The following is an 18,855-nucleotide window of genomic DNA, read 5'->3' on the forward strand; positions in this document are numbered from 1 at the left end:
TATACGTGTTCATATTGAATACATGGTGTTAAAAATTTCTAAATTGTGTTTTTTGGATTTATCATCGTCTAGTTTGACAAAAGATTTAGAATATTTATTATAAATAAGTAAAATATTGCACTTTCTTACTATTTCACTTATTCTATTTATCATAATAATATTCATTTCAACTGTAATATCGAAGTTTCGAAACAACATCATTTCCGTACCATTAATTATCTTACTAATGATTCGAAGATTGTATTTCGTTTTGTGGAAAATATACATTTTCTCTGTTTAAAACTATCCACGAATGAAAGTTCAAACTCCTCTCCCACGAAGAATTGAGTATCTGAACTTCATGGAACATTAATTCTTGATTCTCCTATTGTCTATAAATTCTAACACAAATTATAGTATATATAGAAATATCCAGGGGGGGGTTTGATTTGTTTTCTTTTTTTATCGATAAACGAAATTATAGATTTATTTATTTATTTCGAGGTTTTTTTTTTATTAGAGCTATGAAAAACTAAGGAAATAGTTTCGAAACAATTTGTTGAGTTGACCAATAGTTGTAAGTAATATCAATAAAAGGAATATTAAACTATAATAAAAATAAATATATTAATTAATATTTATATAATAAAATTATTTTCATTTTTTAAAAAGTACCAACGTGTGTTGTTATTTATTTAGATATATATACAATAAATTTAAACGTTTTCTTTAATAAAGAAATACAAAAATCATTTATTAGAACATTTTTTTAATAATACTTATTGGTCAATTCAAAGAACACTCGTTCATCGATTATCTGTCGATTACTTGAGAATAGTTAAAGTTTTAATACGTTGATGATTATAGTTCGAGTTCTAAGAGATAGGTAAGGAGGGATCCTGGCTGATTTCCAAGAGGTCGTTATCACATTGCACTTACCCTCCCTTCCCCCATCACCCTCTCTTTCTATCTCTCTCTTTATATATATATATATATATATATTTCTTTCTCTTTCTCATTCACACCTGAACGAAAAAGAAGCAACGAGCATCGTCATCCAATAATTGATTTCTCTTTCTTCATTCCATCTTTCCTTTTTTTCTTCTTTTTTCTTGTTCATCGTTTCTCTGTAGAAAAGAAAATCTCTACGCCAGAAAATTCTAATCGATTGGAATTTAAATTCCTTTTCTAGTTATCATTGTGATCAAAATGGAATCATTAATTAATAATTCTTACCTTATTATCTTCTACTAGCTGGTTGTGTTTTGCTACTTGCTATTATTTGCTTCACTACTGTTACTGCTACACACATTTTCTTTATTTATTCTCCTTATTATTGCAATAGAATATTTTTCTATCATATTGCAACTGTGTACGTGTGTGTGTTTTTTTGTCATTCAACTAAATAAAAACTTTGTATAGAAATATTATCGATTAATTATCCATAGTCATTGTTGTTATCATTCGAAACATTGTAACGTTTAATTAAATTAATAATTCCCATTTTTGAATTTCTTAATTTTTATTTTGTTCACTTAATTACAATTTAATTGATTTACGAAACATAAAAAAAAGTGAGATCTCGATAAATTGTTGTATTACAACAAATGCAAAACGTATAACAAAGTATTATTATGACACACACATAGGAATTAATTTGATAAGAATTAAATATTTGAATTGATTGATGATTTTGTTCTTTATGTTAGATAAAAAAGTTGTGTCTCTCAAATATTTTATATTATCTGTATACGTTTATGTTGACATCAGCACATATATATATTACGAGATTGTCTTCTTCTTCTTTTTCTTCAATATTTATACTTTAGTCAAAGCAACAACCAACACACAACCGTCTATTTTCCTTTGATGGTTCTTCTTACGTTTTGTAATCCGTAGAAGAAGGGATGGTGTGTCGTATCGGTGAATCTTACACAATATTATGTTTCATTCACATCAGAGTCACCACATATAGCATACGTGTTGTGTTGTGTGCAGTAATACGGATCGATAATTCAGCGCAGAGGATTTATTATTTTTCACTTTCTTCGTCATCGTCCAATTATTTTCATGGGAATATCTTAGTGATGATTATGATGATGAGAGATCCATGCTAACTCGTTTATATATATATATTTCTTTAACTATTAAATTTTATTTCACAATTGCATTTCGTCTGTTTTGTGTTTTTTAATTATACTAATATTGAATTATTATTTTATAGGATCAAGAACATTTGAAGCCGCAGATCGTCCATGCACTCTCCAATGCAGAACTTTATTGTCTCGCTTTGGCGAACATTTATTCTGATCCAAATTATCACAATCAGAATCATTGCGGTATACTCCAAGCATTGGCGAGAAAGGGCGTGAACGTTGCCGAATCAAACAATACTCAGCTCACCGAAACGATTCTCATTCAAAATTCACCAATTAAAATGGTAAGATTGTTGTTATCTAAGTATTTATTTGTAATGTATATATAAATGATATTTTAAATGAATTCAATTCAATTTGAATGATAGAAAGAATTTTATTGATATTTTATAATAATTTACGTATTAATTTTATTATAGTCGGCTCATATGACTGTGATAGAAGGCCTTATGGTCTTATACGCGAAGGAAGTGGTAACTGGTGATCGTGTCGTGTCAGCAATACGTAGATTCGATCCTCAAGCTGACGTAGAAGTTCCAAACGATCACGAGAAAGGACTTTTACTTTGGATAAGCCACGCTTCGCACGCGTTAATCGCTAAAATTCAAAGTGAGGAAGGTGGTGGCGATAAGACAAGATTACCAGAACTGCCAGCCGCTAAGGATTTCCATTCTCTCTGCGATGGTGTTGGATTAGCAGCCGTCGTTGCCTTTTATTGTCCTGGCGAATTGAATTGGATGGACATCAGGGTGTCTAAAAGACCTTCTGTTGCTGATGCCTTGCACAATCTTTCATTGGTACATACTTTTTGTACCAGATGCTTACCCTATTCTATTTTCCATATGCAACCTGAAGATGTTACCTACATGAGAGGGTAAGTTAAGTTATAATTAAAATTAATTTTAATTACAAAAAAAAATAACAACTATATCTCTGATATTTTAAATGATTATTATTTGGACAGATCCATGAAACCAAATTTGGTGGTCTTTCTGACGGACATGTACAACGTTTTGGAAATTCATCCAGCCAAATGCGTACGATATCCTGGCGAGGAAAGGGCAATGCAATTCTTGGATGGTACGTGATATATTCTATGAATAATCGTACATGATTTCCCTCTGGATATATATACTTCCTATTTGGAAAGATCGGTTCGATCATGTTGACAGCCTACCTTGAATATTTAATGTATTATTTGTAACACTGCGGGATTTTAATTATAAAACTCGTTGTTACTCTCGGTGGTGGAAATTAATTTATTTAATTGTTTAAGAATGTTTGGTGAAGGCTGGCATACATATTGCATCCGGACTTTTTTTTACCCGTTCTATAATTTGTGTTATTATACTTATTTTTTTTTCTTCCATGGAATTCCATTGCTATTGCAAGCAATACTTTTACATTCTATTATGAAAAAAAACATATCGTTACGTTTTATTTATAATATTAACAATAATAATAATAATATATTTATATAATTTATGTTAAAATCTTGAGAGAGAAGAATTGCCTGCAATTGGATTGGTATCACGCTTTTTATCAGTGTCAATACACACACTCGCTCCAGCCTTAAGAAACCAGATAATATCCTCAGCAAAGACTAATAAATATATCTATCCTAATTAATTTGATACTTTGTAAGCAGAAAAGAAAAGAAAAGAAAAACAATGAAAATGAAAGAAAGATTAAACGTAAATATATATTTAAAAAAAAAAGAATGAAAAGAATGAAAGAAAGGAAGGAAAGAAGGGGAAAAAAATAATATGCAAAAGAAACTAAAGTGAAATTAAACGATAGTATATTAAAATATACAACTGTAATACTCGTATTTCCATATATTTCTATGGCATAATCTTCTTGATGCTTGACAACAACGCTACTATCCTCCTCGCCTTCTTCTTTCGTCAACTTCCGGTTGCCAATGAACCAATACTGTGTGTGCGTGCGGGTGACACGGGCAATGTGCAGCGTGCCCGCGCAATAGTCATGGCGTAGCTCATAAAAGAAGTCTACCACAGTCTATAGCTCCGATACCTGATCTGAGAAGCAACCTCTCCGTATCCGCGCCAGGCTTCACAGGTACCCACCACACGTTACCAAACCAATCATCAACTAGGTGGTCTTCTCTTGTGAATCGCGTTTCGCAGACTGACATGTTTTCACATATATATTATTATATTTAAATAGAGAGAAACAAACAAAAATAATAATACATATGACAAATCTAAAGGATCCAAGTGTTATCTATAGGAGGATTTCTCTACATTTTTAATTATATACATATATCCACGTTATATATATCTTTATTTATATATATATATATATACTTCTTTACTTCGTTAGAATATTTCTATATTTCTCACGTTCATTTATAGTTCACATTCGTTATAATTTTAATGTGGAGATCAGATCGGTATATATAGCTTCTTTACTTAACACATAATATATATATATATATATAATTTTATACTTATGAAATATGATGTTACTTCTTCTTTATAATTAAATTATATAAAACGAATATTATTTTAAAATTATATATATGTGTATATATTTGTGTGTGTTGAGCACAATTTTTGCTGATTATTATTCGCTTTTATCGATGTTACACTGTCGTCTTTGACAAAACAACTCAGGGAAATCAATGATGATTATTAATAAAGTGAATAGATTCGTTTTTTTTTCTTTTTTATTATTATTCGTCAGTCATACAAATGCGTTTTTAATTTCTAAGAACTTATATATATATATATATATATAATTATAGTATTTATTATCTGTATTTAAGTACAGGTATTAGGAGCGCACTTGCTTGTTACTAATCCATAATATGTGCATAACATTCCGATCATTGTCATAAAGTGTAGCAATATCCCCCTTCGAACATGATTGCATGTAAATTACCATATGTTTAGCGAAAGAAAAAACACATTTTTCTAATACATGTGCGCGGCAATGGTTGCTGTGCTTCTTGCATTCGCTTAGAGTTCTATTTATTTTGCATGAGGTTGAGACATCTAATTACAATAATATCAATTAATATAAAATAGCGTCACTAAATGTGGAAGAAAATTTAGGGTATTCATTAAAAAAAAGATTTAAAAAAATAATATCTACTCCATGTTCAGTTAGTATGTTTGTTTTGCAATGTATATTGTGTATACGTATCTGTGTTATTTATGATTTTATATATATATATATGTATGTATATATATAAATATCATTTTTAACCATCTCATCATTCATTCCTTTTTCCTTATTTTAATTTTTTTCTATTTCTTTTCAGAATCGTTAATACGTTTAGTATATTTGCTAGTTAGTAGTTAGTAATTAATTAATTAAATTGTAATTTTTATATGAACATCTTATATCTATATCTTATAATTATATTGTAAATTAGACTTTTATTTTATACTAATTTCTTCGAAAATTGTTTAATCTTGTATAGAATTTTTTTCTATTTCTTTGCTTTGAAGGATCATGATTTCTTCTCCCATAATAGCATTAGAATTTTAATACTGAGTGATGATGTTTAATCTCTTATTTTTTAAGTTTCACATATTTTAGCTTAATTAATATGATATGTGTATATATATATACAGAATTGATTTTTTATATTCATCATGTCTATTTTTACTTTCTTTTTAATGTTATTTTTGTTGTTCTTTTTCTTATGTATTTAGATATTTATATATTTGAGGTTTTGTGCGTAAATCGTTTATTCCAGATAACTCGTACGATTAAATGGTTTTTCTTTATTTTGTTTTCTAGTTGCTAAAAGCGTGCCATCCAGTACTGTGAAAAAGTCACAATCTTTGCAACAAACTGCTGAAAGTCATTCTTATGATGACAGGTATGCAATGAGCTTGAAATGTCAAAGATTAATTTTGATTAATTATTAATATAAATAATTGATTGTATTATAGAAGAGCGGGTAGCGAAGAAAGTTTCATAGTACATCGTGGAAAAGGTATTCCTACTTTGAGTTCAGTGGCTGATGAGAAAATAATTAGCAGAGCAGAAGCTGCAGGAAGACCGAGCAATTGGGAAGATCAAAGAAGAACTTCTTATGCCGGTCGTCGATCAAGACGTAACAGCGTTACTGATGATTCTCAATTGACCATTGAAAATTTTGGTGGATCTCAGGTATATTTTCAAACTCAGCATCGAATTTTGGAATTAACAAAAATAACGGATTACACTACGGAAGATTTTTTACGCAGGATAATTTACATAACTTTGGTAGAAATCCGGATAAAGAAGTAGGAGTGTATACTGGTAAAAGAAGTAGCACCGAACCGACTTTACCTGCACGTTCAAGTGTTCAGGATGTTTATGGAAGCGGCGTTCAACATATACTTGCCGATAATGGCTATAACAATGAAGAACCATCCAGGTTGAGAAGACAAGCCTCGAATTCTAGCTTGGATAATGTTGCCCTCAAGAGCATTTTACATTCCAGTGAAAATGATAATAACGATGCTAGTACTACGAAATTGTCCAGTTTTTCGAACCTCAGTAAACAGAGTATGGAAAAGGGGATCAATCTTACTTATACTGATCAAGATAGAGGAGATGATAATTCAACGACCAAATCTAATGTAACTAATAAAAAGTATGGTCAAAGTAATGGAAATGGTATTGCCGAGAAAAAGACTACGTTTGCAACATTACCAAATACTACAACATGGCAACAACAAAGCACACAACATTCTCAACAAATGGAAAATCAATCGATCGGTGAGACTTTGATCGATAAAATTTTACTCGTTTCATATATATTTATGTAATTTAACATTTTATTTTTAATATATTAGACGAAAATGGTGGTAATACCGTAATGGCCTCGCAGTTGAACAATATTAGATTAAAGTTAGAAGAAAAACGTCGTCATATTGAAAACGAAAAAAGAAGAATGGAAGTGGTCATGTCGAAGCAACGACAAAAGGTTGGAAAAGCTGCATTTCTACAAGCAGTTACAAAGGTATATTAAAACGATATATATATATATATCTAGAATAATTCTTAAAATCATTGATACTATACTACGTTCTTTTTACATTTATTCATAATCGTTTCTATTTTAGACCATGGCTATTAATGATTTGTTTCATCTTCGTTGATTATAAAATCCTAGAAAATTTGTCTATCACATCTTTCAAAATTTATTTATTCGGGAAACAGAACATTATGTGTAGACATGAGTCAATGATTATTATTCATTTAAAAATTTAGGCACGGGTGTTTAGTATAGATCAATGCATATAGAAAACACTATGAACAAAAATTTAGTGTGTTTCTTTTTCTTCGTCTGGTTATCGTTCAACAACATTTATGTTGCGCATATCTCATATTACAACATTAATTATTGCATATACATATGTTTATATTTAGATAGTAGTGTTAAATATAATGCATCACACGTTAATCCTTTGTACGATCATTCAAACTATGAATATTTGATGATTAATTATTCATCACAAAATCATAAAGTTTGATATGTAAAGTGCTTAATGTGGAACGATTCATTAATTTTTAACTCTGTAGATACTTTTTTCCATTTTGTTCTTTTTTTTTTGATCGTATATTTTATATTGTACAATTTAAAAGTATATGTGTGTGTTTTTTTTATTATTATATTAACAGAAGAAAAAATAAGCTTGTGGAGTATGTAAAGCCTACTTGGTTTAAGGTAAAAATCTGCGCATCTTTTTCATCAATTAATTCATTTATTCGTTATCATAATTTTGTAGAAAAACTTCGATTCAACTTCTTCCATTTGATTTGCTTCAGTAATTCGACTTTTTTTCTTTTTGATTTTTCTATCTGCATTATTGTAAAGTAATTATCGAAATACTAACAAGATTATTTTTAATACTATTCTTTTTCTCCATCTTTCAGCTGTTCATGGTGGTAAGTGCATATTGATGCACATTGAATATCTTTTTTGTTTTTCTATTTACTTTTTCTTTTCTTATTTAAAAAAAGAAAAAAATTAAAGGTTTATATTCATTTGGTTATCCTTAGTATTATTGCTTTTATGAATTATTTTTATGAATTATTAATAGTTTGTATATATATGAAACATTTGGAAGAAAAATATGAACTTGTGAGATATGCATTTTCTTCGTATTTTTCTTTTATTTTTTTTTCGAGGTGCTGGTGTGCATGTTGAATTGTTTACTATCGATGTATATATTATAACAGAAATGAATTCAAGCATTTTATTTATTATATACTTAGACTATTATTATAGAAATATTATTAAATTAAAAATCAAATCTATTGACACAATATAATCGTTCGTATTTAGAATTATTACTATAATAGAGAATTCACAAATGCCATAATCAAGATAGAATTATCATGAATTTGACAAATGAAAATTTATACATATAATAATATATTGTGTTAAAATTTATCCTTTAGTTGGAGCCATCGCATTGTTAATTGCCTATTCCCAGTTTTTTTTTTCTTTTTCTTTTCCTATGTATCGAATATTTTTCAAACAAAAAATTTAGAAGAGAGTTTGCGCACATGTAGTAAATTAGCTTTTAAAAAAAAAATATTATATATAAATAAATATATATAAATATGATTTGCAACAAATTTTTTCTTAATTAAATAAGCTTTGGCTCTTTGATGCTTGAACGTAAAATAAAAATCTGGTTATGGACACACACACTCTTCCATGGTGTACAATGGTTGGTGGCGGACTCTGAGTACTTAACAAGGCACGCTGGTTGGGCTGGTTGCAGGGTAAGGTAAAGTCTCCTTCCTCGTCAACATCTGGGGGGGACAGTCCGGAAGAAATTGGTCCCCCCACCCCAGTAACCTCTGCATCTTCGGGGGAGACCCCAACAAGTGTATCTGAGGCCAATCCTGTACCCCCTCAACAACCCTCTCAAGAAAAACCACAGAGACCCTTCTCACTCAAGGTACGACAACTATTTACAAAAAGGTTTCTCTCCAGGTGGGAAACTTGGACGTTGTTGTAATGCAGCAATAATTTTCTATTCATTTTCTATTTTTTTTTCTTCTTCTTTTCTTTTAAATAAATAAAATTAATTAATTAATATGTGCTTTTGTATGGCTTCGAATATATATATATATCAGTCCAATTACTTTTTGTTCATTTTCTCTGATGCATAGCATTTAGCAGCAAATGGATCACAAATTAAATAAATCTTAATTTTATTTTTATATATGTCTCATCGTTGAACGAATAAATTAAAAAGAAAGGCCATCAATTTCTATAGCGTATGATTGCTTTTTTTCTTCTATTAAATCTTCATGGTAGAAATCGTTCGCATTTTTTCTTTTTTTTCTTTTTTCTTTTTATATAACAACCGAATTAATTATTTATGCTTTTTAGATGATAATAATAATTGAGTATTCGAGGAAAACGAAACAATTTGGAGAGTAATTTTTAATTATAAATATTGTATAACAATTATCATCCTTTTCCCTATAAACCTTTTTTCTATATTACATGAATAACCAATTGTGAAGTGCATGATGCAGTACTAAACACTCTTGAGACAATGTTTGTATGCTACTCACAAGCATATTTTTATTTATATTTTTTTCTTGATTATTTTGTTTTTTTGTTTGTTTATTTGTTTTGCATTTTTATTTTAACATTTAAAAAAGTATTTTTTTTTATGGGTTATTGTGTGCGTATGTTGTTCATATGAATGTTCTGTATATGATTTGATTGTTTCTCTTTTACTTATTATTTTTATTTTGGTTTGTATTATCTTTCTATTGCTTTGATTTAATTTATGCCACTATGGCACTTTATTAATCTAAAAAAAACAAAAAAACTGATCAATTATTTTATTCACTAACTTTCTTTTAGTTTTTAGTAGACATATGATTCTTGTTATGTTTCTTGTATAGTAATACCAAAATATTGATCAAACAAATCAATAAATATGACATATTTTTAGCAGATCTTTTTATCACGAGTATTGTCAACTATTCTCGAGAGAATATAATAAGTGATTTTTAATGTATATTTGTAATATTTACAATTTAATATTTTCTATTATATTTTATAGCAAATATTTATTATTAACACTAATATTTTCGATAATTCACTCTTTCACATGCTAGACTATTCGCAGAGTTATCTACAATATCACGAATAAATGATTTAATATTTGATTAATATATATATGCAGGAAATCAGTGAAGATGTTCGAGATGTAGAACATAAATGGTTGGAGCAAGACGGTAATGCACCATTTATTGAAACAAGGCGTACACCGGACATCGAAAATATGGATTTAGATCAGTATCATCAATCAATATCACTGTAAATATATTTCAATTAAAACTATGTAATTTAATGTTGCTTTCATCGTAAGAATGTAATTTTTATTAATCATATATTTTGAATACAGAATGAACAACAGTCTTAGTGAAATACAAGCCGATATACAACGTTTAGCTAATCAACAAAATCAAATACAACAACAGCACTTGATGACGCAGCATCAGCAACAAATGCAACAACAATTGCAACAATTACAAAGTCTTAGTCAGCATCATATGCAAGTAAGAAATTAGATTTTTAGTCAATTATTCGTTCTTGGATCATTTTAAATAATATTTTTATTCTTATATAGCCTTATGGTATGTCTCCGATGGGTACTTTAACTCCGAGAATACAAGATTCTCAACAGTCACAGTTTTATTTACACGATCAACCACAGTTGCAAAGGAGAACGTGGGGACAACCTCCGCCAAGTCAGAATTTAGCTAACGAAATGACTAATGTAGGATATCAGCAATCTATTGACTCGCGATTTAATCCACAAACAACTGGTAAACAATTTCTTTTTATTTTCTTTCACGTTATTTGTCATTTTATTAATTAACACCGAATATATTGAATTATTTTAAATTATTAATAGCTTACCAACAAGATATGCGTTTATATCAAGATACAAGAAGTTGGAATACTCATCCGCCTCAACAAAAAGGTTTTGTATTTCATGAAACATCTCAAGAGCCAAGGTATCTTAATGGTGGTGATCATAGTCTTTGTAATAATCAAATGAATCAGCCAGTATCTACTTATCCAACGTCTGCATCACTTTTTAATCAAACTGCATCAACGACTGCTAGTCCTCAACATCGTAACGCTGTAAGATTAATTTATTATAATTAAAATTAGAAAAAGAGAAGAAGGAAAACCAAACATAAAACACTAGTTGACAAAATAACATTTAATTATATTTTACATATAGATTCATCGAATTAGTCAGTTAATGAGCGAAAGTCCGGAATCGAAAAGGCCAACTGTACATCATATTCCAATAACTTGCGAAAGTCCTACAGAAAAAAGACAATGTGCTACTTTACATACACCTGTTCCAGCTCCACCTGTTGATGATATGAAACCACAAAATATATCATTCATTGGTTAATATTATATTTATAAATCAATTGTCATTAATTGAATAATAACTAATAATAATAATTGTGTGTTAATTAAATTTAATGATTTTTATTTTTAGGAAACGATGATGAAGTCGTACATGGTATACGAGGTTTGCATATTACTTCAGGTAGTCGAACTTATAGGATACCATCTCCAACTAGGCCTTCCATATCACGAAATTCTTTTCAACCTCATCCATCGCTTAGAGAAGCAACACCATCTCCTTCGAGAACTCCAGAAGTTACACCGCTCGATCCTACAGATGCAGGTGAAAAAGGCTTCTACATTTCCTTTGACAATGATGTGCCTAAGAAGCCAAAACCAACTCTTAGACTTAAAAGAACATCTCCGAAGAAGGTAATTTCAAAATTACAATCTCGTTTCATGATTAACCCTTTGCCTTACAACAATATCGTGTGAGACCCGTGGTAAGAAAATTGAACCAAATATAAAAATCACGATGTGTATCAACGTGCGACATGAACTTGCAATTGATTATGGCACGCGTCATCGAAACTTTAAATTGTGTGGCAAAGGGTTGAAATACTTATTATTATTATTATTATTATTATTATTAATATTGAGGGTGAGGCTAGCAACCTCAGTAAAAACAATAAAGCGCTACCGGAAATAGCAATGAAAGCTATTATAACAGGACGAAGTCCTAATAAAATAATATTACATTAAAATAATTTTGTAGGAAAGAAACGTGTCTTCTTATATAGAACACGAAGACTTCACGGTGCGTACGGAATCACCTCCTGTTAGTATAACAGAAAGACAAAAGCAGTTGGAAGCGCAGAAAGATTTGGAAAGAGAAAGACAACGTCAAGCAGAAGAGAGAGAATTTTTAAGGCAAGAAATGAGGGATAGAGAATTGCAAAAGGAAATGGATAGAGAACGTCAAAGAGATAGACACCGTGATAGTAGCGCGGAAGGTCGTCAATCAAGCGCCGGTTTAGTTATTGGAAAGCAATTAACGAATCCTGATCCGGTATGTGTTCGTAAAAATAAAAACAAAAAAGAAACTATAATTATATTATTCTATATGTATAATTGTACATTGATATTATTTACTACATGGTTAACTTGTTTTACACAGAATTCATTGGACGAGATGGAAAAGAAAAAGGAACGTATAATGTTATTATCATTACAAAGAAGACAACAGCAAGAAGAAATGAAGGAAAGGAAGGAGGCTGAAGCTCAAGCACGCAGAGAACAAGAGAAATTAAAATCTGAAGAGAGAACGCGTAAGAAGGAAGAGGAAAGACAGAGGAGAGCTCACATTTTAGAACAATATAAAGTTAAGAAAGCAATTGAGGAAGCTGAAAGAGAAGTAAGTTAGTTACAAATAAATTATTTTTATTGTCTATTATTAGTTTTAGAAATTTAATTATGTCATTATCATCTCTGTTAAATCTTTAGGGAAAAGTCATTGACAAGGAATTGTTGAATGCAATAAAACCAACCAAATTACGTAATAAGACTGCAACTACGCGTCCACGACCAAAGACAATTCACGTTGACGCCGGTACGGAATTGGATTCTGGAGCTCTCACGCCTAGTCGTGGAAAGAAAGGTTCTTCCTCTAATTTGAGTACAGGTAGGTTTTTCCATTATTATATTGCATCGTAATCGTTTATGACGATTACTTATAAATCCATTTGTGTTTTTTAGAGATAAGATTATGTATCAATTTAATTCAAATTTGTCACACAGCTGTGTAGACATTTTTTTGTCAACAATGGTCATTATTAATACTGTGATGGCTGATCGCCTTTTTTTTTATATATACATAATCAAGTCTCTGAGAAAATAATATAATTAATGTTGCAACATGTGTATTATTCACCCATCTTATTGTAATAATCTAACGATAGTAACAATACCTTAATGTTGTAATGTTGCATTTATTCTTTGCATGGCGAAGATACGGATAAAGATAGTTATTTGATTTTTTTTTTTTTTTATATTTTGCAAAGCCTACTTTGTATTTTTGTTCACTTTTTATTTTAGTGTTTCTTCTTTTTTTATTATTATTATTATTATTTTTTTTTTTCACGATTTAATATCTCACCCAATCACGCGCGAGCTGCAAATTTTCTTATTTGTGCTACCACGTTACGCTACAATTGATAGATTAGGATATAGTTGATATCATTGAAAATATTCATGTATAATTAGATTTTCTTGTTTTTTTTCTCCTTTTTTTTAGTCATATCTATATGATACACATATATACATATATATATATAATACATATTAATACATATAATATATATAAATAAAATACTATCAAAGCTAAAACTAGCGTGTAGCAAAAGAAAATTCGTGCCGATTGTTGTGTTTGTGCACTAACACACTTACTGTAGCGTCGCTGACTTCACCGACGATGAGGCGAGACTACTACAGAGGTTCGCAGGACAGTCTTACTGCTGCTCACCTTGATGACCGACGTTCCGGTCCCCTTTATCGGGGTGGCAGTCTCAGGGGTATGCACTACACACACTATCCACTCGCATTATCCTTAATAAAGTTGCACCACCAAAGAAATATTTTTACAAACAAAATTTTATATTCTATATTGTATTTTTTCAAAAACAAATACTTTCACAACCATAAACAAATATTAGGAATAACACTATTACACTTAATAGTTTTTATTTTAATGCGTATGACATGTTTTTTAGGACAAGTGTTAGACAATATTTTAATACAATTACCTAATGATAATTATATATTTGTTTGTGTATCAATGTTAATAATATTATCTAATTTAAATTAATTGTTTGATTATTTAATTGGTTTAAAATGAAAGTTGAGTTTATTCAGTAAGTAGTCAGTCAATAGTTGTATATTGATCAACTACTTTGAAAAATGAAATTTTCATTCCAATGATTGATTAATTAAACAATTAGTTTCATTGTTAATCGAATGTGATTATTATATTATTATTATTATTATTGGTTAAGATTATATGTAGTTAATGAATTATGTTTAATTATCTTTTTCTTTGGTCACTGCACTAGTTTTATTTTTTGTCCTTATTACGCATGCTTGAGATTGATTTTTGGATATTTCTATATTGCTAAGAATAATGTAGTTTGAAATTGAATTATCTTTAAATTTATTCATATCGTTAATATAAAAGAGAAGAACTTGATTGTAATAGTGCTACCCTATTTTAGTATCTTCCGTAGATTCACCCGACGACGGTAGAGGTTCTTCCCCATGTCGAAGCGTTAAGCAACTTGGAAGACGTGGTTCCTACAAAACATCGAGAGGTGGGTTTAATATTAATTATGAAATGAATGCTAAATGATGTTTTATATTTTTAAACGTTTTGCTTGAAGATAGTAGAGAGATTCATTGCAGGATGTATATCTATCACTGGTATGGGCCGCCTTACATATATATATATATATATATATATTTATTTATATATATATATTTATCTTACAAATGTTGAACGTTTTATTATCATTAGAATTGTTTAATTAATCTCTACAAATGACCACACGATGAAAAAAGGGTTGTTTGAAGGGGTACGACATTTTTATTTCCCCTTTTTTCTCTTTTATTTTTATTATATTTTTTTTCTTCTTTTTCTTTCTCTCTTTTAATTTTTAAGTAGCGCCTATTTCTCGTAGTAGTCGTTAATTTCAGTTGGAACGCAACATTATTCTGCACTATAAAACTGCACCGGCTACCTTGACATGTTGAAATATTTCCCAGCGGACATGGCTCGTAGTTAGACTCATACCTTCTCCTACGATGCAATGACGTACGATTGAAGCATCCCCAAATACTATTAATCTTCTGATCGTACATGGCGTTTAAGTGTAACAAAGGTAAACGTTGCATTATTCCAGATGTGCAGGAGCCTCAGCAACAGGTTAGAGGCAGGCCTAAATACCCGACTTACCAAAACTTTAAGGGAAGAAAATCTAATTCCTTGATGAATTTGTGTGGTAAGAAGCACCAGTGACTTGGAATATCGTTTAATTATTCCCCTTTTTAAACTATTATTATCATGTGCAAAAGTCTTTTTAATGTCCCACCACACTCGTTCTAATTTTTGTAGGCAAAAAAAATAGCTATTGTTACACTGTAGTATAGCATGGTGGCAGATCGGAGCACAGGTGGCAGTGATATATTTATATTCACAAACACGTACACACATCACAGTAGCCATGTTTTGTCTGCCATCAAAATTTCACCAATATATTATCTCATCGTTGTGTTGTATTACTTCTACCAACTATTATTAATTAATACAACTTATTCAAATTTTTAATTGAGATTGTAAATTTCTTATTGATTATTATATTGGTGTAATTTTGATAGTGTCATTCATAAAATATTTCATTTGCTATTGTAGATAATTTTTCAGTTGAGGCTTCTTGGGCTTTGTTGTTGTACAGCACTGGTTATGGGTATATGTTTTCTTCGGTGTTTTTTCAGATTATTGTTGGTGGTTCCAGTTCCCATTTAAAAAAAAAAAAAAAAAACAAAAAAACAAAAAAAAAAGAAAAAACAAACCTCTCACTTTGACTCATATTATTCTGAGTCCTGTATCATATCAAATTTTTCCCTATCACATTTTTCTTCTCGAGATATATATATATATATATTTGTTTTATCGTTCCTATCTGTTTTTATTTCCAGGTGTTAACACTTTACCGACTGCTAGCGTTTCAACATCATACGCACGTTCGACCGGCCGCTCAGCTTCAGATTTTACTAACAGATTTTAATAAGATACTAATTAGATTCTAATAACAAATAACTGTTCATGTAATGATAATGACTGTTCATCGCTATGTCAACCGATTAATAAGCTATCGGCCTGTACAAAAAGTTGATTAATAAATTTTTGTTCGGTAAGCGTTGGCGACAAAAAAAAATATCAATAGGCTAGCGGTCGGTAAGCGTCGGCGATAAAAAAAAAGACTATTAATAGGCTAGCGGTCAGTAAAGTGTTAATTATGGTATCGAGGTATAGCAAATTCATAATATGTATCTTAAATTTTTTAACAATGAGTAGATTTAATATTTTAATATTACTGATCATTCTTTTTCAAGCTTTTTTAAAGCGAAGAAGGAAGCTTTATGAATTTGGTATAATGGTGGTACCTTGTCTGTCTAATTTCGTAAAATTAAAAAAAGAAATGTCGAATGTTTAACGAAATGTCCATAAATTAATTCTAGATATAAAGTAATAGAATTTTTAAATTTAAGAATAAAATCGTTCGCTAGTTTAATCAATAATCCCCAAAGAAATTAGTATATTAGAATAAAACAGTAGTATTATCGTTATTAGATATTATATTCTAAATCATAAATTAATTATTGAAAAGATTAAGTATAAAAATTAATACAGTATAAAATAGAAGCTTTTCCATAAATGTTAAGCTACATTTATATATATATATTGGACGCAAGCTATGAAGATGGATATTTTTGAAGTGAGCAGGTTTATCGATCTTTTTTTCTCGTAAGTCTTAACAAGTAACTAATATATCTTTTGAATTTACTAAGAACTAACAGTTCTTCTAAGACTTATCAAATTTCATATTCTTTCTCGCTTGGATGGGTCAACAATTATTATAATAATATAAATATTAATATAAATATAAATATATTAATAGTAATAATAATAATAATTTTTTCAACAAAATGTTCTCTATCTTTGATAATTTATAATTGACAACTTCACTTACAATTAGTTGTTTCTTTTTCTTTTTTTTGTTGTTCTTTTTATCAATATGGATAAGCTACGTATGTCCATATTTTTCTATCATTTATTTCTATCTTCATACGTCAAGCTTGCGTTCGCAGGTTCGAGTAGTGATCAAGACGGTATGATGTGTCGGTACACAGATACGGATAGCGGATTGGGTCGGGCAACACCACCTAGACGTGCACCTAGTCCTGGTATGGGAAGTATGAGACATCTTCCATCGCCATCGGGTCCTGGATCCTTGCCACCTGGTCTGATGACCAAAAGAAGAGTCTTTGATGATGGTAGCAGTGATATCAGCAGTACACCTAGTTCGATGATGGATTATAGTGGTAACTATAATCCTTAAAAGTTTATTCAACAATTATTTAATTATTAAATTAAATGTTATTAACGTATAAATGTGTAATTTTATTTTAACAGGTCCAAGATTGTATAAACAGCCTACAACTAAATCGAATCGTGGTATTATGTTGAATGCCGTTGAATATTGCGTATTTCCTGGTACGGTGAATAAAGAAGCTAAGAGAAAGGTTTTAGATGAAATAGCAAGGTCCGAAAGCAAACATTTTCTCATATTGTTTCGAGATGCTGGCTGCCAATTCCGTGCTCTCTACTCATATTGTCCAGATCGAGAAGAAGTATCGAAGTTGTATGGTACTGGACCTAAACAAGTCTTCGATAAAATGTTTGATAAGTTCTTTAAGTAAATATCCGTATATAATTATTTATTTATTACTTATGATTAAATATTATCTATAAATACAGATAATACGATTAACGTTATTACGTTTTTTTTTTCTTTTTTAGATATAATTCTGGAGGAAAGTGTTTCTCCCAAGTTCACACAAAGCATCTGACTGTAACCATAGATGCCTTTACGATACACGACAGTCTTTGGCAAGGTAAAAAAGTGAATTTACCGAACAAAAAGAACATGCCTCTCGTCATATAGTTTTACACAAGTGTCACTCTTAACATTATGCTACCACGCCCTCTGTTGTTCATAGTTACTATTTTAATACAGGCCCATATTAAATTAATGCAAAAGTTGCGTTCTTAGTCAATTTTATAAGGACACCTCGATGGATCGGTGCTGACTCGATTATTAAGAATTATATTTGTGAAACGAGTTATGTGCGATCTTTTTAAGATCCCCCTTTTCTTTTTCTATTTCCTTTTTTTATATAAGATCGCACACTAATAATGTTATTTTTAAGTAAACAATGGTCATTATAATTTTTCTTTTTTTTTTTTCTTCATTTTTCTTTTATCTCTCTCCATCTTTCCTATATTTCTTTCTTCTATCTTTTCGTTTGTTTATTTGTTTCTTTGTAATATTTTTTCTTTTTTAATTGCGTTCTGATCTCAGCACCGATTTTTGTGTCATAAGATTACCAATATCTACGGTAGGAACGGTTTGTTGCCGATGCGTAATATTCGTGCGGATTAACTCTCGACATGTAATCTTGTAACCACGTAAACTGCTGTTGTGTTGCAAATGGAACGCATGACTGATA

The 18,855-nt window shown here is 29.9% G+C and overlaps 1 protein-coding gene across 19 annotated transcripts in view; it reads left to right on the forward strand.

Moving 5' to 3' along the window:
* Positions 1 to 18,855, forward strand: part of LOC106785314 (patronin) — a 47,668-nt gene extending 28,813 nt beyond the window's left edge. For 8 of the 19 annotated variants that reach the window (XM_014745649.1, XM_014745652.1, XM_014745653.1 and 5 more), the window contains 24 exons: positions 2,204 to 2,419; positions 2,555 to 3,009; positions 3,100 to 3,215; positions 4,107 to 4,217; positions 5,910 to 5,991; positions 6,065 to 6,284; positions 6,362 to 6,878; positions 6,956 to 7,122; positions 8,897 to 9,076; positions 10,325 to 10,458; positions 10,547 to 10,700; positions 10,772 to 10,970; positions 11,060 to 11,292; positions 11,396 to 11,570; positions 11,666 to 11,946; positions 12,290 to 12,583; positions 12,692 to 12,928; positions 13,018 to 13,195; positions 13,965 to 14,084; positions 14,781 to 14,876; positions 15,465 to 15,563; positions 17,434 to 17,667; positions 17,759 to 18,041; positions 18,146 to 18,855. In XM_014745649.1, coding sequence (XP_014601135.1) covers positions 2,204 to 2,419; positions 2,555 to 3,009; positions 3,100 to 3,215; positions 4,107 to 4,217; positions 5,910 to 5,991; positions 6,065 to 6,284; positions 6,362 to 6,878; positions 6,956 to 7,122; positions 8,897 to 9,076; positions 10,325 to 10,458; positions 10,547 to 10,700; positions 10,772 to 10,970; positions 11,060 to 11,292; positions 11,396 to 11,570; positions 11,666 to 11,946; positions 12,290 to 12,583; positions 12,692 to 12,928; positions 13,018 to 13,195; positions 13,965 to 14,084; positions 14,781 to 14,876; positions 15,465 to 15,563; positions 17,434 to 17,667; positions 17,759 to 18,041; positions 18,146 to 18,290 — 4,926 coding nt within the window. In that variant the 3' untranslated portion in view covers positions 18,291 to 18,855. The remainder of the gene's footprint in view (positions 1 to 2,203; positions 2,420 to 2,554; positions 3,010 to 3,099; positions 3,216 to 4,106; positions 4,218 to 5,909; positions 5,992 to 6,064; positions 6,285 to 6,361; positions 6,879 to 6,955; positions 7,123 to 8,896; positions 9,077 to 10,324; positions 10,459 to 10,546; positions 10,701 to 10,771; positions 10,971 to 11,059; positions 11,293 to 11,395; positions 11,571 to 11,665; positions 11,947 to 12,289; positions 12,584 to 12,691; positions 12,929 to 13,017; positions 13,196 to 13,964; positions 14,085 to 14,780; positions 14,877 to 15,464; positions 15,564 to 17,433; positions 17,668 to 17,758; positions 18,042 to 18,145) is intronic. The other 11 variants (XM_014745658.1, XM_014745659.1, XM_014745656.1 and 8 more) reach the window with 10 other exon arrangements.

The sequence above is a fragment of the Polistes canadensis genome, unplaced genomic scaffold (assembly GCF_001313835.1).
Source record: "Polistes canadensis isolate GaletaPanama2010 unplaced genomic scaffold, ASM131383v1 scaffold_48, whole genome shotgun sequence".
NCBI classification, from domain to species: Eukaryota; Metazoa; Arthropoda; class Insecta; order Hymenoptera; family Vespidae; genus Polistes; species Polistes canadensis.